The sequence below is a fragment of the Manis javanica genome, chromosome 4 (genome assembly GCF_040802235.1).
Source record: "Manis javanica isolate MJ-LG chromosome 4, MJ_LKY, whole genome shotgun sequence".
Lineage (NCBI taxonomy): Eukaryota > Metazoa > Chordata > Mammalia > Pholidota > Manidae > Manis > Manis javanica.
The window spans coordinates 33,105,892-33,129,961 of NC_133159.1; the positions used below are offsets into that span (position 1 = coordinate 33,105,892).

The 24,070-nt window shown below is 48.3% G+C and overlaps 2 protein-coding genes across 6 annotated transcripts; one reads left to right on the forward strand and one right to left on the reverse strand.

Moving 5' to 3' along the window:
* Positions 1-600: 600 nt before the first annotated feature.
* P3H1 (prolyl 3-hydroxylase 1) lies at positions 601-17,699 on the reverse strand. 4 transcript variants are annotated; one of them, XM_073233760.1, is made up of 16 exons: positions 17,181-17,699; positions 14,357-14,509; positions 13,032-13,221; positions 12,685-12,816; positions 11,624-11,763; positions 7,359-7,448; positions 7,016-7,068; positions 6,733-6,854; positions 5,029-5,156; positions 4,769-4,864; positions 4,209-4,359; positions 2,406-2,523; positions 1,932-2,007; positions 1,511-1,651; positions 996-1,108; positions 601-814 (listed from the first exon to the last, which is right to left on the reverse strand). In XM_073233760.1, exons 1-16 carry the CDS (start codon positions 17,640-17,642, stop codon positions 616-618), a joined length of 2,364 nt encoding a protein of 787 aa, XP_073089861.1. In that variant the 5' UTR covers positions 17,643-17,699; the 3' UTR covers positions 601-615. The 4 variants fall into 4 exon arrangements, with proteins under 4 accessions (XP_073089861.1, XP_073089858.1, XP_073089859.1 ...); XM_073233757.1 differs by having other exon boundaries at positions 624-1,108; XM_073233758.1 differs by having other exon boundaries at positions 624-1,179.
* A 171-nt stretch (positions 17,700-17,870) lies between these two features.
* Positions 17,871-23,685, forward strand: C4H1orf50 (chromosome 4 C1orf50 homolog). Of its 2 annotated transcripts, XM_017681416.3 has the most exons (5): positions 17,878-18,053; positions 18,172-18,287; positions 22,192-22,278; positions 22,795-22,926; positions 23,258-23,685. In XM_017681416.3, exons 1-5 carry the CDS (start codon positions 17,978-17,980, stop codon positions 23,441-23,443), a joined length of 597 nt encoding a protein of 198 aa, XP_017536905.3. In that variant the 5' UTR covers positions 17,878-17,977; the 3' UTR covers positions 23,444-23,685. The 2 variants fall into 2 exon arrangements, with proteins under 2 accessions (XP_017536906.3, XP_017536905.3); XM_017681417.3 differs by lacking the exon at positions 22,192-22,278 and having other exon boundaries at positions 17,871-18,053.
* The last annotated feature ends 385 nt before the right edge of the window (positions 23,686-24,070 follow it).

Below are 24,070 nucleotides of genomic sequence, written 5' to 3' on the forward strand. Positions count from 1 at the left end.
GTTGCTACCATTTCTCCACGCCAAGCACTGAGCTGGGGCTCAAGACATAAATACCTGTTGATTGCATAAATGAGCACTCAGGGTTCAGGTTCCCAAACCATCGGCCCACCCATCTCAAAGCCCAGGAGAAGTGATGGGCTGGTGGCCAGAGGAGCTGCAGCTCCTGTTCTGCCTGCTCTCTGTCTACTAGAGGTGTGTGTTGTTCTGCACACAGAGGCCCTGAGGTGTGGGGGCTCTGAAGCCAGAGGGCAGAGCAGGATGCATGTGGCCGATGCGGCAGAAACACGCCAGAATGCTGCTTACCTGCTGGTAGCTGCCGAGGGGGATGAATCATAATCCTTACCATTCACGCGCAGCACTCCTGTTTACAGTGCTGTCAGATCCGATGTTCAGCGTAGGCCCCACAACTGCCTGGGAGGCGGGCAGAGCGAGGACTGCGGTCCCTAATATACAGATGACAACCCCGAGGTCCCCAAGGCTAAGTGTCCAGCCTGAGGCTGCACAGAAAGTAGTTAAGCAGGGTGCTGAGTCAGGGCTTCTTGCACCATGCCCTGAGCAATCTGTATCAAGTGAGAACTCTGAGTCAGGTGGGCCTGTTTTTCCTCTCTGAACAAACTACTGAGTAAAAAAACATGAATCATTTATTCTTTGGTTGTCTACACAGACACTTAAATACTGTAGAGTTGTCACGCGGCTGCCTGTGCAGGGCCCCAGGGGTGGCTCTGGGCCTGTGTCCTGAGCCCTCACCCAAGTCCAAAGGGGAGAGGGCCATCCTGCCATATCCACTGTTAGAGCAGTAGCACCGTGCAGACGGCTGTGGGCAAGGTCCCCTCAGCTGAGCAGCAGATGTAGGTTCTCTTCTGCTCCACAGCCCGGGGCTGGCCAGCCCAGGGTGCAGGCCAGGGGTCCTCCTGGTGGGTCAGGTCACCTGCCCACAGTGAGCTGGACACTGTCAGAGCTCATCCTTGTGCCCTGATGTGCTGCCAGACAGAGGCTCCTCTCCCGGTCGCGTGGGGCCCTCCTGGCCTTCCTGGGGCTGCTCCTGGGGGAGGACTATCTCTTCTGGGCTGAAGAGCATCTTCACTAGGTCGTCTGCCTGCACCCTGTCCTGCAAGGACAAGCCCTTGCCTATTGAGAGGCCTTCAGAGCAGGCACTCACCTTCTCACGGGTGCTGCTTCCTGGAGAACAAGAAGGCTCTTCCTCAATGGGCTCTGAGCTGCTCTCCTTCCAGGGAGGCCCTGCTCTCTGGGCAAAGACAGCTGAGGTGGTGCCCAACCAGGGAACCAAGGACCAGTCTCATTCCCCATCTCGGCCCCACACCTGGAACCCCAATTACAAGTAAGGCAGAAGGGCGAGGAGGCCGAGGCCACGTGAGCCTGGTGACACAGTGCTGGAGCCATGAGGCTCTCTGGCTCCCGTGCCCAGTGCTCCCCTCCGTTCATGTCTCAGCCATGGGCCACGGGATGGGAAAGTGGGGGCGGAACTAGCGCCCCGCACTGGCGCTCTCACCCGCTCACTGTGTCGGGCGTCCAAGGTGAACCACAGGGCGATGGCACAGCGCTGCCCCCTGGTGACGGCCTTCACTCCGTGCGGGTTTTCTGTGCCCGAAGAGAAGCCTACCGCCCTTCCACACCGGGGCTGCACCTCTGCCTGAAGGGGACACAGAGCAAGTACTTGGGACAGAGACTGTAACCCGCCTTCAGAAAAGGCGTGGGGTCATGAGGGCCCAGGACAGCGGGTGGTTCCTTAGCCTGGCTTCCCAAAGACCAGCGCTGATGAGAAAGGTTACCAGTCAGACAAGCAAGTGATACATCTCAGAGCTCCGTGGTGTGGGGAGGGGAGCCCTGGTGGCCACCACGAAGACCAAGGGCCACCCTGCCCTCTGCACCATGAGGGCTTGTCTCCCAGGGACAGGGGCAAAGGTGCTCACCGTCACGGTCTTGGCATCTAGCTCAGTGAAATAGAAGTCTCCTCCATCGAAGTCTCCGTTTAGATAAAGAATGGCGCTGGGAAAGGCAGATGGCATCTCGACTCGGACCTCCTCCTCCTCCCGCTCCCCAGACCCACAGCTCCAGTGCCATCATCGCCAAGTGCTCTTGACTGGCAGTTGGAGGGGGCCTTTCACAGAAGAAAGTTGCTCAAAGGGCACACAAGCATGAGTCCCCACCTTCCAGACCCACTAGCTCCCCCCAGAGACTCTGCCACGTCCTCCTCTGGGGCACTTCTGTACCACCTCCGTCGTTCACTGTCCTACTGATCCCACTACACTGAACTGCTTCCCCTTTTATCTGACTTCCTGTGCAGAAGGTCTGGGGATAAGGGACTGGACTCTGGGGACAGTTGGCCCCAAACCTGTGTGTGTGTGCTGGGGGAGGGGCAAGGGGCGCCCTGGAAGAGCTGGCACCTGTAGTCCCGGAAAGTGTAGGCAGGGGGTTCCTTGATGCACACGAGGGCCTCCGCGTTCAGGATGCAGTTGTCCACATGGACAGGGTGGCTGCTGTCCTTCCTCTCAGCCTGTGCCTCTGGAGTCAAAGTAACACGTTAGCACTGGGGCACCTCAGACGACAGCTTTCCTGTTGACATGGTGGGGGGGCTTCCCAAAATGCATCTGGGTCTGTGGGAATGGGCAATGAACTGGGGGATCTCTGGCTAAGCCATCAGCCTAGGGGTCAGGATTAATCTGCAGGCCTGGGAAGGTTCTTAGAGGGATGAGCATGTGCAGCAAGCAGGGCTGTGAGGTTCCAACCAAGGGCAGACCCTGGGCTGAAGGATGCAGCCCTGGCTTCCCAGCTAGAATTCATAAAAGAGGGTAAATCCCCAAGGAAGTAAAAACGAGGGGTCAGAAGGTCAGTGGGATGCAGGCAGGGTACAGTGAGACCCAATATACCAGTAGGAGTAAAGGTAAGGATGGCATGAAGGGCAAATAAGGAGTTAGCTGCAGCAGGGGCCTGGGGTGGGGTGTGTGGAGAAGTCAAGCAGGATGAAGGTCACACAAGAGGGCAGACAGGGCTTGCTGTAAAATGCCAGGCACACCCATGTGCATGACACTGAATGCATCGTCCCCCACCACAAACTCCTGCGCACTTGAGTGGCTGGGGACACCAAGCCACAGTAGAGCCCTCCCGTCTGTCGCCACTTGTTCAGCCAATGAGCAGGACCTGTCCCTCTGCATGCACCTCCCTCATGTCTTTTTGCTGTCCACTCCCATTGCCACTTGCTGAGTTTAGGCCTTTGTTTTCACCCACCGAGGTCACTGCTGACCAGCTTCCCTTCCTCTGGTTTGCTCCTCACTCTCTGAATCTCTTCACACACCTTGGCAAAACTGATCTTGCAAACACACAGGCCTCACCAAGTCCTTCCTGCTTGATAACTCACCCTGGCTTCCCATCCCTGCACCTTGAGGCACTGTGACCTGTATCAGTTGTGTGTCTGACATACTCCTTTGGGTGTGCCCAGATTTGACAGAACTCCAAACGTTCTGAGGGAGAGGAAAGCCCTCTAATCTCCTCCCCCTGTCAGGGCCAGAGACTGAAGGTTAAGGCATGACAGATCCCGCCGCGGGCCATGTGTGACTCTTGGAGCACTGACTGTACCTCATCCCTCCTCAGGAAAGCACGAGAGAAAGTGAGAGAGGGAAAGTCAACAAGGAATAACCTCAAATATGTTCTGACTGGGAAAATAAGTAGATCTCTTACAACTTTGGTATTTAACAATTAGTGACAGAGAGCTGGCAACACAGCTCATGATTGTTGTTGAGAACCACTGGCCTGCAGGATGAAAAACAAACTCCTGAACGTGGCCCTCCATGTTGTGGCCTCTGAGGCCCTCACACCAGCCGTATGCAATTGCTCCCCTCTTTAAACTTACTCTCCAGAAACGGCAACTTTCTCAGCCCCCCCAGCTACCAGGCTGCTCAGTGCCTCCATTCCTCTGCACGTGCTCTTCTCTTGGGTGGGAACATCCTCCCATCACCCCACGCACTCCACAACTCCTATTCATCCTGCACACTGTCAGCATCTCCTGAGAAGCCCTCCGGACTCCTTGGGTGGACTAACTGTAACTTCCTCCGCTGCACTTATCTGTTGTGTTGGTTCCCTGACAAGGGTGAACAGGACCATATCCTGTTCTCTTCCGTGTTCAGAGCATCCGGCCAATGCCCGGGCACAGCATGTGTGGCAGTGAAAGCTGCAGGGCGGAGAAGGCCCACCTTCAATCGCAGTGCGGCATACCAGGTGGGAGTAGGAGAAGTACAGGGGGGCGTCCAGGCGGAAGTAGGACTCCATGACGCGCCGCACCTTCTCTGTCACATTGTAGTACAGGTGGGCGCTCTGCAGAGGGACTTTCCCTTCCTGTCCCAGCTGCCAAGGAGACAGACCAGGGGTCAGCTGCCCCGAATGCCCCTCTGTGGGCCGACAGAGACCCCGGAGGGACTGGGCCCCATCTTCAACCCCCCACCAAAGGTGCAGTCTGTCCCCCCACAAACACACCTACCATATTATTATTAGTTCCCTTTATGATCCTGCTCAGAAGTACAGCCATTCTTCAGAAACACTCTCACAGCTTTGGGTGTCTGTCTTGTCCAGCTTACCTCATCCTAATGACACTTGGTCTAACAGCCGGGATTCAGAGCTTAACCTCACTCAATGTAATTTATCCTCCCCCAGTGCAGCTGGAATGCTGACAGGCAGGCAGACACCTAGCTCCCCCCAGGCCCAAGCTCCCCCTCACCCCTTCCCCGTGCTCTAGAATGCTGAGCCTTGATTCTACCTTGAGGGCTTTGAAGACAGTGACGCCATAGAACTTCTCGCTGGGGGTGTGTGGGGAGGTTTGACCCCGGTAGCCGTCTCCTGAAGTTGCTGCTGCCTACAAGGCCCCCAAAACAGGTGGAGTTAGCTGGGGCAGCTGAGGGCCTGAGAAGAGTGGACAACTGCCTGCAGCAAGGGGCAGGCCAACACTCAGCACCTAAGAGGCCTTAGGATGGGGGCCTGGGCTTTGGGGGGAAGGTGCGGCCACAAGGCTGCCCTTACGTTGGTCAGTCTCTGCAGCTCCAGGCACTCAACATCAGAGATGACGCCGTCCATCACCACCCGCTGGGAACCATTCAAGACTCTGGAGTTCATGGTGAGACTGATACCTTCATAGAGCAGGGGGCCACCTGCAAAGCAAAGATAAGACTGGGCTAAAGCCAGCAGCAGTTCTGTCCACTCTCCATTGGAGAGGAAAAGAAATGCTGTTGTTGCCTGTCCTCCCGTTCTCCCAAGGTAGGAGGTCCAGAGGACAGAACCTGGAGAAGAGAGGACAGGAGAGCCAAGTCCTGGTCCGAGCCCCACTCCCAAACGGTTGCTGGCTTTTGGGCCTCCATCTACTGCTCACTTACTAGCTGTGTGACCATGGCAAGTTATTTAACCTCCCTGAGCTTTAATTTTCTCTTCTGTAAAACAGCATCTACCTCCAAAGTTTGATGCCTGTTTGATGTGAAGAAAAATAAGTTTAGCTTGGCATATAGTAAATGCTCAAAATTTTAGCTACTATCATATCATCGTCATCATATTTCAAATGACGATCTCACAGTCTGCCCTCCCCACCTCCCACGCAGTTATGAGAATCCAGAGAAACAACAGGGCAAGAACTCTCTGAAAACAAAGGAATGCTGAACAAATTCTTTTTTACATGCCAATCTTGTTAAATTAACTACGGTTAATTTTAGCACCTGTACTGCGAAGGCCAACCTGTCTCTTCTATTTCTCATGGTGTCTCTCTACTGGGGACATACCAGCAACTCAATTCAACTCCACCTATTTACTGAGGCCTGCGCATGTGCTGGGCACCATGCTAGGCCAGGTGAGGGATGAAGCCCTGAAGACAGCGCCTGTTCCCATGATCAGGTGGGACGGACCCTGCGGAAGTACACAAAGTGCCTCAGCCATGCAGGAGAGGGGCAGAGGGGCTCCAACCAGCCAGGAGATTAAGAAAGGCTTTGTAGGGTGCACGTGGGCCACTGTGGTGAGCAGCGACAGTGGGCAACATATTAGGAGCAAGGATAAGCATGCACAGAAATGTGGGCAGACAGAGGCTCAGGGAACGGGGTCCCCCTGTGTGGACATGGAGAAGGCATGAACAGTGGAGATGCACAGCATGGGGGTAAGAGGGCAGGCCAGGAGGATGGGTCAGGGTCCCCATGTTTGGAAGAGTGGTCTTACCATCATGTGGGAAGGGGCATGGACAGCCTGGAAGGGGAAAGGTGAGAACAGAAGAGATGCCAGGGTGGGAAGCAGGCCCGAGGCAATGGGGGCACAGAAAAGGCTGGGGAAAGAGATGAGAAACACAGAAGATTCATACTCAGTGGGTCCCCCTGGCTGGGTGGAGGGACAGGCCAGGGGGAAGAGGACCAAAGGAGCCCTCAAGGCTTTGAGGCTTGGTATCAGGATGGATGATGGAGGCGGGGAGAAAACAGCTTGGAAGTGGCAAGAAACGATGAGTTTTGTCCTATAAATACGGACCTTAAGTGAACTAAACTAGTGTGACTGTGACTCAGGGGTCCTATTTCTTAACCAAACACCAGTTCCCAGGGCTCTTCCAAGGTGGAAGTCCTAGTGGCGAGTTAGGAAGGACACTGAGGCCAGGATATGTTCTGACCCATGTGGGCTCAACCCTGAGGCTGGCCCACAGTGAGCCTGGTGCCGCCCAGCTAATGGGACAGCTGCAGGCCAGCCCGAGCTCTGCCCTCTCACCTTCCCGGGTCAGCCTGCTCACATCCAGCGACTCCTTGGTCTTCTCCTCCACAAGGGTCTCAATCTCCTTCATGAGGTCTCCAATCTCCTGGGAGATGCGGGCAGCTGTTTCTCGTTCTGACCTGTGAGCACGGCCACTCTCAGGACTGTATTCCAGGGCAGCCCGGCCCACCCAGTATGGACCTGCCCACCCCATGCCGGGACGTCATGTCTGTCCAGGCTCAGGAAGCCTCAAGTGCTTCTTCAGACCCATCTGATCTCACAGTGTCTTCAAGGTCCTCACTTTTGTTTCTCTTGCAATCTCTTGGGAATCACCTCTGCTGGAGTCCATGAATCCTAAAGGCAAATTGGGGGAAGTTAACACTGTAGGGTGACCTATTCGGGTCTCAGCACTTAGACTAGGGCATACGGGAGAATCTACCTTATTGCCTGTTCCTCTCTGGAGATAAAGCAAGAGATCTCCCAACTGAAGTCACTCCAGCTGCCTAGGACACCCCTTTATCTTTCTCTCTCATCCAAGGGTTTCACGGATCCCACATTTGGCTCAACCCCCTAATAGTTTTCTCTCCAGAGTCACACAGCTTTCCACTGCCCCCTTCTCCACCCGGCCCTGCGCCCTGGCTTACCGGATCAACAAAGGGAATGCCAAAGATGTCGTAAGCGAAGAAAAGCAGCCCTTTCTCCAGCAGGCTCCGCTGTCGGTACTCCTGGGCACGCTGAGAACACAGAGTGGACGGGTCGCCCTGTACTCAGCACCGTCTGCTAGCTCCTGAGGTGCCCCCACCAGCATGCTGAACTGTTACTCCCGGTGAGACCTGAGACTCCTCTTCCAAGTCACTGGCCTGTCTGTTCCCTGGTTTTGGACAAAGCTCTCACTTCTGTGCTCAAAGTTTCCTTTTGCCTGGCACGAGCAGTACCTCTGAGGGGGGCATAACCAGGTTTTTCTTGAAGAGGAAAAGCTCCCTTCCTCCCCCTTTCACCCCTCATTAATCTCTGAGGCAGAAAATCTGATGATTCTCAGAGATACGACACTGTGCCTCAAAGGAGAGTTCCTTCTTGATTTCTACAGTTCAGTACTCCTTCCTAGGAGACCTAGGTGTATGGCGACTCATGCATTATCCACTTAATCTGTACAGCTACCTTTGAGGTTGATACTGTTACCCTCATTTAATAGATGAAGACACTAAGGTTCAGAGGATATGTGACTTAAGGTGACACTACAGGGAACGGTAGAGCAGGGACCTACCCAAAGCCAGGACTTTCCAATCCTAAAGTCCACGTGCTTTTATCATCCACCTGCCTCCCTCAGACTCTGAGCAGCCTGTATGCCTCTTGGAGATGGGCAGCTGCCGCAAGAGCAACTGGGTCTGGTTTTCCCCACACTTGCTCACAGGTAGGGCTTACCCAGGGCAGGGAAACTAAGTACCTTCCAGGGTCACATCTTTCCCTATGTGCTTGCTAGTCTCCAAGCAGCAGAAGGAAGAAAAAGAAAGAGAAGGCACTATTAGTTGAGATAAAAGATGCAGGCAGTAAGGGAAATGTTAAAGGCATCAATGAGTCCTATATTGTCCATTATATTTACCCAAGAGGAAGATGGAAATTTTCTCCAAAGGACTTTAAATGATCAGCCTCCTTCACCAAGTGCAGACATCCAGCTAAGTATATTCTCTCATTTAACCCTTTCTGTGAGGCTGATACGAAGCAAATCCCACTTCTACTGTTTACTCATTCAACACTGACTTAGTGAGTATGAGCAACGTGTCAGGAACTGTTTCGGCACCAAGATAAAGCAGGGAAACAGATCCCAGTCACTGCTACCCATCATAAGCCACTGTGCAGCTAACTCATCTCTTGGAGCCTAAAGGTTCTCCTCTCTAAAATGCGGAGAACTGTGCCCACCTCCCAGGGAAGCTGTGAAGATTAAATGAGATGATGGGTGTAAACGCCCCAGCGCAGTGCTTGGCCTGGCGCAGGGCTCAACAAATGCTACCTCATTTCCAGAAGGGGAGTTCCTGTTAAAAATGGAAGATTGACCACATGGCTTTATCTTCCCTCTCTACTCCAGGCTCACTAATATGACCAAAAAGGAGGGTTGGGGGAAAGGTCTTAACCCAGCGAGGCAGAGATTGAAGTGCTATCTCAAATCTAGATGGTCACCATCTAGTGGCCAAAGAGGACAACTACAAGGTAACTGGTCATAGGGGAGGGGATGGCAAGAGATTTATTTCTATTGGAAACTCCCAGGATTCCAGAGCTAAAAAGGAACAACCCTGGTTTTCCCCTTCAGGGTAGATTGGTGACCCCACCTCCCTTGGTTGTTATGAGAATCAAATGAAATAAAAGCTATGGAAGAATTTTGTAACCTATAAAATGCTACACACATTTGAAGGGGGTGGTTATGTAAACGCCACCACAACCAGAAAGGGCGGCCACATCACTGGCCTGCTTCTTCCAGGGAACAGGGGTAAATTTGTCATCCTGGGTGGGAGCATGGGCAGGCAGAAGACCTATGAAGAAAGCCTTCTATGCTTCCTGTGTGTCACTGATCTAGGCAGATGGCACCATACCTGCATCTCTCAAGCAATGGCTTGGTGCCTAATTAGCTGACAAGAGGAGGGAAGCCACTCTTCCTGCCACATTCTGCCACTTCCACCTCCTTGCTCCACCTAAGCCGCTCCCATCTTCCAGCTGCTGCCATGCTCAGGCCTCGCAGCTTCCCCCTTGGACAGGCATTGCCAAAACAGCCCAACAGGAATCCTGTTTGGAGCACTGAACCATCACATCCCGCATCCTGTCAGGACCCTTTGGGAGCCCATATTGTCAGCACTATGGAACAGAGTCCAAGGTCCTGGTGTGGTACTCAAGACCCTTCAAAACCTGAGCCTTCCAGACCTCATCTCCTGTTACTCCCCAGTACCAATGTCTATTTATATGGACAAGTGTCCAGGTTGTTTTCACATGCTGTTTTCCATCTAACAGACCCTCCTCTGCCTCATTCGCCTACTGAAGGCTTTTAAAACCAAATGCCAACACCACTCCCTCTTTGACACCTTCCCTGACTTGCCAATCAGCTGATTACTTCTCCTCCTTGCTTCCACTATAGCTGTACATTGTCTAATAGTATTCTATACATCTACTACAGTATTCTATAAATTTTGGATTATATACCTTTCTGTATCATCGGAGTCTAAGGTGTGTTTTAGAAAGCATTCAAAAAGACATTAAAGTAATACACATACAGCGAAAAGAAATCCATGAAGTATTGACAAATAGAAATGTTCAGGTCTTCCTCCCCACCCCTAACCCATAGGCCTCAGGAGTAATATTACAACTTAAAAATACATATATATATATTATTTAAAAAACATAAATAGGATATAATACACAGTTCTATAATTTTTCTTTACCTAAAATCATATCATGGAGACAGTTTCATATGTTGCATAGCAATCTACTCATGCAATACAACAGTTGTCTTACATGTTGCTGAATGAATATACCATAACTCATTTAACCAGGCCCCAAATAGATGGCATGGAGCTCGGTTCCGGTTTGTTGCTTTTAGCAGCAATGTTCCAAGGGACATCCATGCAAGTTTACCTTTCATATTTGTGCAACCCAGCTCTGGGGCAAATCCCTGGCAGTAGAGTTGGTTAAATGAACAGTTCAATGTACAGTCCCATGCCTGCTCAGCCCTACATTCATCCAATATATTCGCTGCATAAACAAATGAGTGGCCTGTAGAGTAACTGTACCTATTACCATTTTCTTTTTTGACGAAATGAAAAACTGGTCCAAAGTTACAGCTATTTTTACACATAATGTAGACAAGGCTTGGGAGAGGGCAGCAGGACACCACTGATCGAGGGCCACAGTGAGTACCCACCCTGTTCTCGGAGGTGGCTGAGGTCAGAGGTGAGGAAACTGGCCGCCTGCCACTGTGTTCCATCAGCAAGACTCCATGGCGCTACCTGTCCACATGCGTCTCACCTGTTGACTTACAGACTGCATTTATACTAGCTCACCTGGCCCTCCCACTAACGTTGAAGACACAGCAAGAATAATCCCATTTCACAGAAGGAGAAACTGAGATTCAGAGGAGCAGTGCGGCATGCCTCAGATCCCACATGACGTGCCAAAGATCACACAACCATAAGTAGAATGGCCTGGACTTGAGCCCAGACTAGTGACTTCAAATCCACCTCATTGTTCTGGGCTCAAGGAGAGGTCTAGGGTCTGGATAAGGCATACATACACAAATCAAGGTCCACAGCATGAAATTTCATTTAGTTAAAAACAGAACTTTTCATGTTTTTAATTTCAAAAATAATATCCATTCACTGAAGGAAATTTATAAGATAAAAATGAGCAAAATATAAAAATCACTCATGTTCCACCACCTAGAATTAACCACTGTTAACACTTTAGCACACTTCATGTTTATTATTTCTCTACTTGTTTTGGCATGAAATGGGAATAATGTTGAAAGAGGGAGAGGTCAGACAATGGCAGAAAGAAGGGACAGGGAGGAAAATGGAGACAAGACAGGTGAGTGAAAAAAAATCAGCATGAAGGACAAAATGACATCTTAGACAAATGGTGTCAAGGCTCAAGGTAGGGGTCAATAAGGGGAGGAGTGTGCCTGCCTTGCAGCCCTGCTTTTATTTTCCAGCTCCAAGAACAGACTTGTGTCAGAGAAGGCCCAAGCATACTCCCATGCTTGCTGGGGCCGCTTGTTCTGCCAGTGCCCAACGTGGCAGGGAGCTCACACCAGCCCAGGCTCTTCCTCCGCGCCCCACCCACCAAGCAGTGCCGGCTCTCCCTCCCCTGCCTGCTCTCTGTCCTCCCTTCTGGGCTGTGGCAGCTGCCCTAACCCTTGCCAGGCTCTCACCTCATGGGGGCCAATGGCTCTGGCTTGTTCTTCTCCCATCATGGCTGTATAGTAGGCCAGATTCTGGTTCATCACCTCATCATCAGGGAAGAAGAGGAGGTAGGTCTTGGCACACTCTACAGCCTGTGTATAATTCCCAACTGTGAAGCAAAAAACAAAAAAACAGAAAACCATCTGAGGAGAAAGGGTCTAATACTGGCACCAGGAATCACTAGTGTTCAATGTCAGCACAGCTCAAGGAATGATGACATAGTGACAAGGCCCTGCTGACTTGGGGGAGACGTTGCAGAAGAGTTAGAATAGATGGTGTATAAACATAGGCTATAACATTGATCTTAAGGCACTCAAGTGTCCTCAGGGCTGCCTACTATTGAAAAGAACTAGAATCCTGTGTGTGCCCACATCTTCAAAAACTCACAAATAATTCAGATACTGTCCTCAATATTAAACCAGTTTCAGGAATAGTCCCACCTCCCCACCATCTTTTCTCTAGGGATTTTCAGGAGATTGCAGGGGTAAGGGAGTAGATTACAATAGCAGATGGCCTCTGTGGTAGGCCAGTCCTTGTTTGCATGTGTTAGTCCCCTCAACTCAACTACCCTCAAACACCTTATCTTCTTGAATATGCAGTAATGCTTAGCACACAGTAGGGACTCAGCCAAGACCTGCTGACTTGCTGTGTCCTCCCACCGAGAGCACTGGTGAGCTAGGGGGAAGGGCTGGCAAATGTTCTGTGAGCTGGCTTAAATGATAGTACTTATTCCCTGGCCTTTGCTGTGACTTAACTTAGATGCAAAATGAGATTATAAATGTTGCAGAACAGACGAGAGAGAGAGGGCCTAGAGTCTCCCTCTCCCACGTCTTTGGGTTGCTGGTACCAGCTTCTGGGGCCAGCAGCTTATAATGAATTGCCAACGGGTCAGTCACATGGCCTCCCAGGTGCCTCCCAGAGCCATAGGGAGAAGCCAAATGTACTGAAGAAGCAGTGCCCATGAGCCCTTCCTACCTTGCTTTTGGCTTCTTACTCAGATGCAGCAGAAAAAGAAAAAAGTAGGCCTTACTGTTATAGTAGGCAAACTGCAGATAATTATAATGAGATGGGAGGAAGTCTTCAAAGGGCTTCTCTCTGCTTGGGTGGGAAGCAAGCTCGGTGACACAATTCTGTTTACAGCTGAGGACCTGGATGTAATGGTCTGAAAGGCATCAAAGAGGAGGAAAAACCGTAAGGTCAATCTTCGGGATTCAAATTTCAGTGAATCTGGACAAATTCAAGCAGGAGGAATTCTCCATCAGAGCCCCAAGTTTAAGAAATTTAGGAATGAGGCTGAAGACACTGTGTCTGCCTTATCACAACACTGCCTTAGAGCCCAGGCAGACCTGGCTGAGGGCCAGGCTCTGGGCCGCTCACCTGTGATGGCCTGGAAGAGGTCAGCGTTGTACTCGAGGTAGTTGTAGCCATCATAGTCATAGGGCCCCTCGCAGAGCGCTCGGCACTCCTCGTCCGCCACAAAGTACCCCCGCAGTGCCGCCTCCAGGTGGGGCACGGCCTCCATAGGCTGCTCCTCCGAGTACAGCCGCACTCCCAGCCGAAACTCGTGCTACTGGAGGAAGAAGTACTCAGCCGCGGGCCACAGACGACCCACGACTGCTCTCCTTGTCCACGGCCACCTTCACCTGGCTCCTCATTCCCTGCTTGTGTCAGTTCAGGGATGGAAAGGGCAGCTGCTACATAATGAAGGCCTTTTGTAAATGGTCTTCACGTGTTTCCTTTTGAAATTTAAAAACATTTTCAATCTAGATGAAAGATATATGGGAGTTCATAGTAATTTTCTTGCACTTTCTGTAAGTCTAAACGTTTTCAAAATAAAAACAAAATAATTTATTTTTCAAATAGTTCAGGAAGTTTTCAAAATAAACGTTTATTGAAAAGAACTTTTGTGGCCTCTGGTGATAATGGCAATCATCTCAGCAATAAGGGGGGATCGGGGCTGCTACATCTGATGGTGGACTTTGGTTTACTATTAGTGGGAATGGCTCCCATTCTCAGGAATACTATTTTCATTTCACAGAACCACCAAAAAAGCCCCACCCCACTTTGTGTATAGTTGTATAATGTATTAGCTATATGCAGTTTACTTTTAAAAATCATTCTGATATGTTTCTAAAACCTCTATTTCTAAACTATTAAAACTTAGAGAAGAAAATAAGCTCTTTATAAAAATGCTTTACACCACCAGGCGGTATTTCCTACGGCACATGGACTTTTCTTGCTAAACAAAGAGAATCAGAACATTAAGGAGCACTGTACCACTTATGTCAGTGAAAAGCGGAAACCCGCATGACCAAAAACATGGGACTGGTGAATTTAAATGATTATATATAAATGGACTATCATGCAGCCATTTCCAATTCTGTTTCAAAGAACATCTGAAGACACCAGAAAAGGCTCATGATAAAATGTCAGTTCAAAAAGGATGATGAAAAATACACACACAATATGACAGCAAATCAGGTCAAAAAATTAAGATATAGATGATGTTTAAAATAGGCCAAAATATCAACACTGGTTTTTCTTAAGGTGGCAGGAATACAGCTAATTTCTTTCTGTTTTACAGTTATCTGCATTTTTCTAATGTTGTACAATGAACATACGTTACTCCTGTTATCAGAAAACAACCCTAGTAAATATCATTCAATAAAAAGAGAGATAGAAGGGGTTAAAGTTTTTTTCACCATATGGGGTTTGGCCTCGAGATCCCTGAAGTCAGCCTCCTTCACCCCAGACATGGTTTGGTAATAGTCTAAGTTCTGGCGCATCTCCATGTGCTCAGGATTGCCCACGAAGAAGGTGTGTGCTGCTGCCACGGCTTTCTCCAACTTGTTTATCTAGGAATCAAGAACAAGAACATAGTTCTCACATGTTAACTTTGAAGGTTTGTGTCCAAACATGTAGTCCACAGTAAACAGGAAATCCCAGCTTCCTGAGCCTTCCATTCAGTGTGCTTCCATCCCTGCCAGCCCCAGAAAACATACCTATTGCAGGAACCACAAACCAGAAATTAGGAGCTCAGGGCCCTGGGCAGATTTTCAACTATTTCTCCAATCAGCCTTAGAGTTCTCCAAATTACAGGAGGTAATCCTTCAACAGTATAAACATTCTATTTAAAAACAAAAGTTATATTGTAGGGAGAATGCAACGGAAGACTGACTGCCCAAATAATATATTCTCAAATTCAGATGCAGCAACTGAGCTGTAAAAAGTCCAAGGCTTTAAGGATTTAGGGGTAGAGGAGAAAGAGCAGTTAACAATTACCCGTGCCAAAGAATTTCCCTAAAACATTTTTTTTTGCATAAAATAAAATCAAATGTTTTTGACACATTCAAGGAAAAGGTGGTTGGCTGAAAAACCCTAAGGCCCTATATCAAATCCAGACATAGCATTTTCTGACTCAGAGCCCAGGGCTCATGAGGTTAAAACAAGTAGATATACAGAAATCTTGAGATGAAAAAAATGTGCTATGGGTCACAGTAACGTCCACAGCAACAGACTCCAGCACATCAGTGTTACACAGGTTCATATGTAGAAACCAAAATAAATCTCTGATGATTTAATAATTAACTTACATGGGCTTTGGTGTAGGACAAACCAGTGACATATCTCGGTTTACTCAGTCACTTGCTGGGGCTTTAGACAAACTACATGAAGTTTACTCTCTAAACTCAGTTCCCTAATCTGTCAGTTGGAGATAGCACTCACCATCTCACAGGATTGTTGGGAAGGTTAATGAGGTGATATATATGCAGCTTCTAACACATGGTGCTAGGCATGGCATATATGAAGCACTCAGTAAGCTTTAGCTGGTATTTTCAATATGCTAAGAATTTTTTTCTCTCTTCTTATCATCCATACTTGTAAATGCACCCAAAACAAGAAGTCAGTCATCCCTGGCTCTGATCTGAAAATAACAAGGTGACCCAAGGTCAACAAACCCATCTCTGTACCTGTTTCTTAACTGTACAGTTAGAAATTCTCTCGTCTGTCCCTTTAATAGAGTTACTCTCCCTCCCCTATCTTCCAGCCTTGCTCTTGTCTTTCTCTGCTTCTTCCATCTGCTCACTCCTCCCTTGACCCTCAGTCCTTTTCTCCCTGAGCACTGAGACACTTCATTTCCTTCTCTCATGCTGACAATCACACTCCCCCCCTAACGGTTTGCCCTGCCACCACTTTCTCCTTCTTCCAAAACTTACTTCACATGGCTTCCAGAATTAGCATTCCAACAACCTGATTTGGATGATGGCTCCCTGAAGCCTGCAGATCTCTCTTCCCAGTAGGCCTCACTCTGACTGGAATGGCTATCCTTCCTTTCCTTAGTAATACTTAGAACTGGCTTCAAATATCACCACTCTTTCAAGTCTCTCTAATTTCTCTGAGACAAAGCTAGATCCTCTCTCCTTTGTGGTCCCACAGCCTTTAGGAGCCTTTACTTTAGTGATTCTTAATAGTGAAGCAAGACAAAACAAAAAGTAAAATCGAGCATTTTCATTACCTGTACAAGAACTGGAATGTAGTAGGTATTCAATAAATGTTTATCAATAAATTTTAGAAAGTGCTGTTAAGTGGCATGACCAGAGACACAGCCCAATTATTTTGGTTTCAAGTCCAATACTCTTCCGAGTAACTAGGAGGAATGGAGCAGAACTGTGTAAGCAAAATGCTCACGGAGAGGTGGAAATCTGAGGTCCGCAAGATTATCTAAGTCTCTTTTTAGACTGAATTGAAGGTCTGTTAAATTATGGATGTAATAGATGTACAGCACAGACTCCTTCTTTTGCCGCCACTAAAATGAGCTAATAACAGCACCTATCTTATAGGATATTGCCAGAATCTGGGCAATTGAATCAATACACAGAAAGTACTTAAAACAGTACCAGGAAATGTACGCTGAGTATGGTTACACCACCACCACCACGACCACCATCACCACGCAGGAGCTCTCCAAATCTACACTAAAGTCACTCTGAAATTCCTAAAAATACTCACTTTCTTTGGAAACCTGACAGAATAACCAGAGGGTCTCCCACAGGGAGGGGCCGGGCAGCCCCTACTGGCGACGTGGCAACCTCTCCTCCTGAGAGTTGCTGCACGCGGGCAGCAGGAAAAGCATCACTGAGAAACGGACCGGAAGGAATATACTGTAGACAGATCCTGGCCTCTCATTCGGACACTGACAATAAGATCAGGATGAGAGACCCAAGCTGTCCCTTTATTCCCCGTAGCCCCTCCCCCCCCACCACCCGGGAACACATCGCCAAGTTTTGCTTGGTCTGTGCCTTAACCCCAGGCTAGACCTCGGGTTACCATCCGTCTGCCTGTGCAAACCGGGCGAGGCAGGTCTCCCAACAGGGTCCGGGTTCTTCCTGAGCCCTGGGAGAGCTCCCCGGCCAGGAGGCCACCCTCCCTCTCCGCGGACACTTCCCTGACTTTCGAAGTTCCCCCGGGGTGCCTGCAACCACACCCAGCAATTCCCGGCCGCCTGGACCCCGGGCAGGTCTGTACCTTGAAGTAGGCGACCTGCAGGTAGTTGTAGGGGCTCCGCTTTCGGAACTCCAACTCCAGCTCCTCGCTGAGCGAGTGGGCAGCTGGCGGCCCGAGGCAGCGGCGCAAGCAGGCGGCGCGCCGCAGGAGGCCCCCGAAGAAGCGCAGGTCGTATAGGGCGGCGCCCGAAGCCTGAGCCAGGCTCGGGGGCGAGTCGGGGTCCAGCTCCCAGGGGAGGTCGGCGGCGCACCGGGTGCGGCAGCGCAGGCGGAGGGCGCGCAGGGCGGCCCGCGACCGCAGCGCCCGCTCCATGCTCAGTACCACCCCGGCCCAGTCCCCGCGCGCGTAGGCCGCGGTCCCCTCTGCGAAGAGTAGGTCAGGCGCCGCTATGTCCCATCCTGCCTCGGTCTCGACCTCGGCCCGGCAAGCAGCGGCGGCGACGGCCAGCAGTATGGTGAGTAGCCTCAACGCGCGTGCGGCCATGGCCTCCCCAGACCTAACGGGATCGCTCTCCACCCGCCACCGAGGCCGGAGTCCCACCCCCGCCCCGCCCCGCCCCGCCCCGCCCCGTCCCCGAACGCAGCCCTGCCTCCCAGACCTTGCGGCGCATGCCCAGGAGGCTTGCTCCGCTCTCCCTTTCCGCCAGCCTTGGCCCCGCCTCTTAGCGGAACCTTGCGCGTCAGCTGGAGCGCCCGCTCGCCGCTCAGGCCTAGCTCCACGGCTCGGTCGCCCAGTGGCCTGGGAACGCGGAGGCTCCGCCCACGAGCCTTTGTGCGCCTGCTCCTCCGCCTCGCCGCTAGGGAGGCTCAGGCGCTGTGATGGAGGACGCTGCAACGGTGGGGCCGACTCAGGGGGTCACAGAAAACCGAGTTCGATCGGCCACCGGTCGGGGAGGTACGCGGGGCGGGAGGCCGAAGGGGGAAAGAATTCCTCACGGAGCAGCTAGTCTCCGGGCTTGGCGGGAGGCCATGGGCGGGCGCTCACGGCCTGTGTTCCTCGGTGTGTGTCGCAGGAGCCCTGGTGGAGCTCACCCCGACCCCCGGCGGCCTGGCCCTGGTGAGCCCCTACCACACCCACCGGGTCGGGGACCCCTTAGACCTCGTGGCGCTCGCAGAGCAGGTGCAGAAGGTGAGGAGGCACGACTGGGAAGTAAATAACCATCGTCGTCCACGTTTAGCCCTGCGTTTTACATGTGGGACCGCACAGCCACATCGTGTGGGGTGGTAGCATTTGTTCCTGTCTCCGTTTTACACACGGGGAAAACTGTCATTACGAGACCTCGCTGGACTCGAACTCTGGTCTTATGAGACCAAAGACTCCTTCACCTGCAACTTGAGTGCCTGTAGGATATTACGAAGTGCTTACACAGCACCTAAAATATTAATAAATTTCATTTGGGCCTTAGGAAAGCCCTGTGAGGTAGGCAGTACAAAAGTTATTTTCCGATTTGATATGTGTAAAGCTTTCCGGGGAAGGTTCCAGATCACTAACGCTGTCTCAGCAGGGATGCGTATTCTGCTTGCTTTAAACTGCGTCCTGTAAGATCTTTACCTGTGACTTGAGAGCTTTTAGCATTTAACGTCATCTAGAAGGGCAAAGACTCTTAAGTTTTGTCTTCCTGTCCTGTTTTCTGTTTTCATTCACTGAACACATAATTTCCAAGCCCAGTGCTTAGACATTGACTGCTAAAAGAAACAAAATAAGGAGGAAATGTGAAATAACAGAGAAAGCTCTGGAAGTTTGACCACAGGAGTTTTAATCCCATTTTTTTTATTAACTTGCTCTGTTATTTGAAGTGTATTATTTTTCTCTTAACCTCAACTCCATAATCTGTAATATGCAGGGTTTGAACTAGGAAAGTTCCTAGATCTAAAGCTTGAAAAACCAGATCCCATCTAATCTCATACCAAGATTTCCAGCAGTAGAGCCCTCTTTAGCGTGTTGCAGATGTGGAGCCCTGCTGCTTTAAAACTGATGACATAGCCCCTCGTCCCTGTAACCCTATTGCATGTGACCTTGGTTCTGTTCAAAGGTCTTTGTTTTGCTAAAATATATTTAATAATTAATATGCACAGATTCTCTCACATATACATCTCTGTACTTAACACTCTTTTTTAAATCAAGAAATACTCAAATGCTTCAAAAAGCTACTTTGAGTCAAACTTTGTGCTTTCTCTTTTCTGGAGAGGTGGGGAGCAAAGTATGATTTCCCTGGCTTTGGAGAATGTCGTGTGTCCTTTAATCAGATCACTTCTGGGAGGGAGACTACCAGGGCCAAATCTTAGGCAGATATCTTCATGGGTTACTGAGTGACTGCCGTGTTTATTACAATGGCCTGAAACAAGAGAAGGAACACCGTTTTTGTCCTTCTAGTGAAACACAGAGGATGTATTACTAGGCTGCTTTTTTCCAGTATTATAAGTCTTAGAGAAGTTAAACACTCCAGAGACAAACACACTGAATCAAACATAATTACTGTCTGTGTATTGAAATGTACTTTCTAGCAGGACTGGCTTCTAGCATGCCTTGTAAGTATTAATGTGTGTTCAGAAAGCTTGGGAGGCCTGGTTTTGAGGCATGAAATTTGGAATCAGATTGATGTGTGTTCAGATATTCAACTGCTATTTATTAGCTGGGAAATCTTGGACAGGTTGCTTGACCTCTCTGAGTCTAATTCCTAAAATGGGAAGTGAGGTTGTTATCTCAAACCTCATAAGGTGTTATGAGACTTAGATGAAATAATATATGAAAAAAGGCCTCAGAATAATTGGGCCACAGTTTGTGTTTAGTTATTAAAAGTACTCTTTCCCTCATTTCTGTTTTAATTAGGCTGTTTTGTTTACAAGGAACAGATTTGCTGCCACCATCTTAAGAAAAAGGAGATTTATTATAAGGCCACTCCTGATCTGGAACAACCTTAGTTCTGGAAGCCACCTATTCTCCCAATGGCCATAGGAACAAAATGAAAATTATTTTACCATGGCAGTAAGGCCTTGCATGATCTGGTCCCTGCCCTCTTTTTACATCCCCCTTAGTAAACTACTCTTTAGCTGCACTGGCCCCAGAAAAGTCTTCTGCAGTTTTTGCATGGCTGGCCCTTTCCTTTCCTTCAGACCCTAATCATATGTCACATCTTCAGGGTGGCCTTATCTGTAGAAGGCTACATCCTAGCCTATCTAAATGACAGTGACACTGTTAACTTGAATTGAGATGCCTCTAGGTTACACATGCATTCCAGTTCCTGCAGTGCTCACCACTCCCTGTTCTGAAACCAATTACTTCCTTTGTTATCTTTGATCTGCTTCTACCATAATTAGGGTTATTTTCTTCATTATAGTGCATCATCATTCCAAGTGCAAATAATATTAGCTTCAGTTGTCTTTCTTATTGGTGTCTGTAACTCACCAGTGCTGTCCTGCAATGTGGTAGCTAGCCACTAGCCACATAGGGCTGTTGATCACTTGGAATGTATGGTTAGAGCAGCTGAGAAATGGGATTTAAAATTTTATGTGATGTTAATGAATTTAAATTTCAAAACCTGATTATTGGTTCAGTTATTAGAAACTTTTAAGTATATTTGAAACAATTTGAGTATGTGAAACAACTCTTTCAACCGTGTTATGAAGTCTAAAATACAGATTAAGAATTTCCAGTGAAAATTTGGCATCCAACTTGATGGGTGCTGTTAGTATAAAATATATCCTTAATATGAAATGTAAAATATCCCAACAATTTTTTTATATTGATTACATGTTGAAATGATGTTTTGGACATATGATTATTGATATATACTTGATATATTATTATTTATTTGAAATATTATGAAAGTTAATTTTATTTTTACTTTTAACACATGGCTACTAGAAAATTTAAAATTACATATTCAGCTTGCTTCATATTCTAAAGAACAGTTGCATTCATCTGTAGTGTCATTGAAGGTAGGGATCTCTCGTGTTTGCCAGTACATCCAGTGCCTCGCATGGTGTGTGACATGCAGTAGTTCCTAATATGTATTTGTGGAACAGATAAATGATTCATTCAGCTTACTCAGTTGTTTCTGTTCACTCATAAACTGACTTATACCTGACTTTTATGTTAAGCTTCCTCAACTAACCGGTAAATTCTCTTAATATCTTAGTTCAAGTTCAAATTTAACCTAATTTCTTTTCCTTAATGTAATTGTATAACACTGGAAGTTAGTCAGCTTTTCTTGAAAGTTAGCAGGAAGCTTTTGACAGATTTCTGATGCCTGAGTGATAATGCAATCCAGTATATAAGTTGGTCACACCAGTGTCTCCTAGCTCTGAAAGCTGTTTGATCTAGTTTAAGCAGTTACTGTTGCTTTGAGTTGCATTTCTTAGCACATGACAGGCAGTCTTCCCTGTACATCATGACTTTGTTTCAGGTCTACATCATAGTGCAGTCTTTTAAAAATACATTTTAACTAACAATTAGGAAGGCAAAAAGAACTTAAAATGTAACTAGGTGTAATGTAAATAATCCACAGGAGGTAATAGATTAACAGATACTGTGACTGTAGAGCTAGATTCCTACATAGCAGGTGATAAGAGCCAGACCACTAGTGTCTTTGGATTTTCATTGTAAGACCCATTCCTGATTTTAGAAATGTTTCAACATATAATAAATGGAGACCAGAGGAGTAAGTGGGGTTAGTCAGACAAAGAGCAACGGGGAAAATGTCGTAGATATTCAATATATTGGGTAGCAAGAGGAGCTGGGCATGTTGGAGGAATGAAGAAGTTTAGTGCGACTAAATGTAGAATGAGGAAAGTAGAAAGCTGTGGGAAATAGTAACGAAGCAGCACTTAATTCTGTGGTGTGGGGTTATGTCAGGGTAGACTTCACAGCTGGAGCTGGGCTTTGAGATGAGTGGGGGTTCATGGGGGAATGGTGAGGATGGAAGGAATATTTTAGGCATAAGCAGAGATGTTGACATGGGCGGGATCTAAATAAGAACATCATAGAAGTCTTACTCTTTTCTGACCCACAGTTAGTGTTCTCTTACCTTTAGGCTGATGAGTTCACCCGAGCAAATGCTACCAACAAGCTGACAGTCATAGCTGAGCAAATCCAACATTTGCAAGAGCAAGCCAGAAAGGTAAGCAGTGGCTTTAGGCAGGCTCTCGTTTTCTTCACTCAGTTCACAGAACTGACTCAACTTGCTTATAATCATCGTAACTTACTAGTTGTCAGTACCTCCTGGAAATACAGAAGTGTTGAGTCAAACAGAATAAGCCCAAGAAGTTAAGTAAAAGGTTTTTATCCCCCACTGGGAGAAAGTTTGAGTGAGGTAAACTATTTTGAGGGGAGAAATACGTTTCAGTCATAAAAGAAACATACTTACTACAGAAAAACATGTAAAAGTTTAAAACACCACTCAAAGCCAGAAGTGCTCCACATTTACAAATATAATTCTAAGGCATTTTCTTACAGCATAGTAACACAGCCTGATTTTTGTCTCTTCAGAATAATCTGGATCACAGAAGTGATTCATTGCTATGGGGGAGCATTATCCTAAGCATTGAACAATTTCCAGATTTTGTTTGGAATAACCACTGAATATGATAGCCTGTTACCCCCTCTAGCTAATTTGTTGCATCTCTGTGGCCTTTAGGTATTGGAAGATGCTCGCAGAGATGCTGACTTGCACCATGTGGCTTGTAATATAGTGAAAAAACCTGGCAACATTTACTACCTTTATAGACGGGAGAGTGGTCAGCAGTATTTTTCCATAATTTCTCCAAAGGTAAGGGCATTTATTTTCTGTACAGAAATCTGTACTAGTCTTTGAGAAACTCTAGGCATGTGTATGTGCAAATGTAGGCATAGGGGTTAGTAAGTAGTTTCCTAGGTAATTAGAGGTGGTATGAGCCCAGATAGGACTCTAAAAACTGCACATGTGTTTAAATTATTTCAGTCATTATCTCTGTTGTGGGAGGTATCTGATGTGATGCTTTCTAAGGACGATTCTGACTGGTCTTAAGTAAAAAGACAAAGAAATTTGTGGCATAAATTGAGGAAATGAGTTGTTTTTTTGTACCTACCCTGATCAGAACTGATGCTTTTGTCTTCTCTAGGAATGGGGGGCAGGCTGCTCACATGACTTCCTTGGTGCCTACAAGCTACAGCATGACATGTCCTGGACTCCGCATGAGGACATTGAGAAGCAAGATGCTAAGATCAGCATAGTGGACAAGTTGCTAAGCCAACCAATGGCCCTGCCTTTAAGCACTGAACCCAACTTCCAGGGACTAACTCACTGAACGTGGGTGCTGACAGACAGCTCTCATGGCCAGGACTGGTCACTTCTTTGTTGTCCTCTTTCTCTGGCCTTCATGGGTGGTGGCATAACTGAGGCCATGGAGGTGAATCATGAACTTCTTGGAAGGGGACCCTCTGGGAATGTAAATGCTGTTGTTACTATTATTTTGGTTGGGATGGTAAGGAATCACATCAGTCTCTTGGGAACCTCTCTGGATCAAATACACAGCCCATCAGTTTTAGAGTACTGGCCCATGTGCTTTCCTCCTCTTCAGTCTCCGTCTATTCTCCCCATAAGTCAGAGCAATAGAGAAAGAAGTTTCTTCTCACAGAAAGGTTGGCAAGTCATTTTCCAGAGAGGAATGTTTTAGTCTTTTTGTAACGAAGTGTGTGACATTGGGGCTGAGGGTGTTAACTGTTAGTGTGACTCCAGCTACAGGCTCGCCCAGGAACAGGAATGTTGGGTGGTAAATGGGTGGGTGTGGCCAGACTTGAGTGTGGATTCTGGTTTTGTGCCCTGTCGGAGAGGCTTGGCTGGCCCCTCTGCACTTTCTGTCTGGCTACAGTGACTGGAGGCAGCAGCCAGGGACCAGGTTTTGGGATGGTCAGCCTCTAAACTCACAGGATTT

Excerpts from the sequence above, each read along its gene's own strand:
- P3H1 (XM_073233760.1), bottom strand. The coding sequence starts at position 17,642 with ATGGCCGCACGCGCGTTGAGGCTACTCACCATACTGCTGGCCGTCGCC. Across the intron at positions 4,865-5,028 it reads AGCTGCAGAGACTGACCAAC|GCAGCAGCAACTTCAGGAGA; the intron begins GTAAGGGCAGCC and ends GGGGCCTTGTAG. Across the intron at positions 1,109-1,510 it reads ACGCCCGACACAGTGAGCGG|GACAGGGTGCAGGCAGACGA; the intron begins GTGAGAGCGCCA and ends TTGTCCTTGCAG.
- C4H1orf50 (XM_017681416.3), top strand. The coding sequence starts at position 17,978 with ATGGAGGACGCTGCAACGGTGGGGCCGACTCAGGGGGTCACAGAAAAC. Across the intron at positions 18,054-18,171 it reads ATCGGCCACCGGTCGGGGAG|GAGCCCTGGTGGAGCTCACC; the intron begins GTACGCGGGGCG and ends TGTGTGTCGCAG. Across the intron at positions 22,279-22,794 it reads TGCAAGAGCAAGCCAGAAAG|GTATTGGAAGATGCTCGCAG; the intron begins GTAAGCAGTGGC and ends TGTGGCCTTTAG.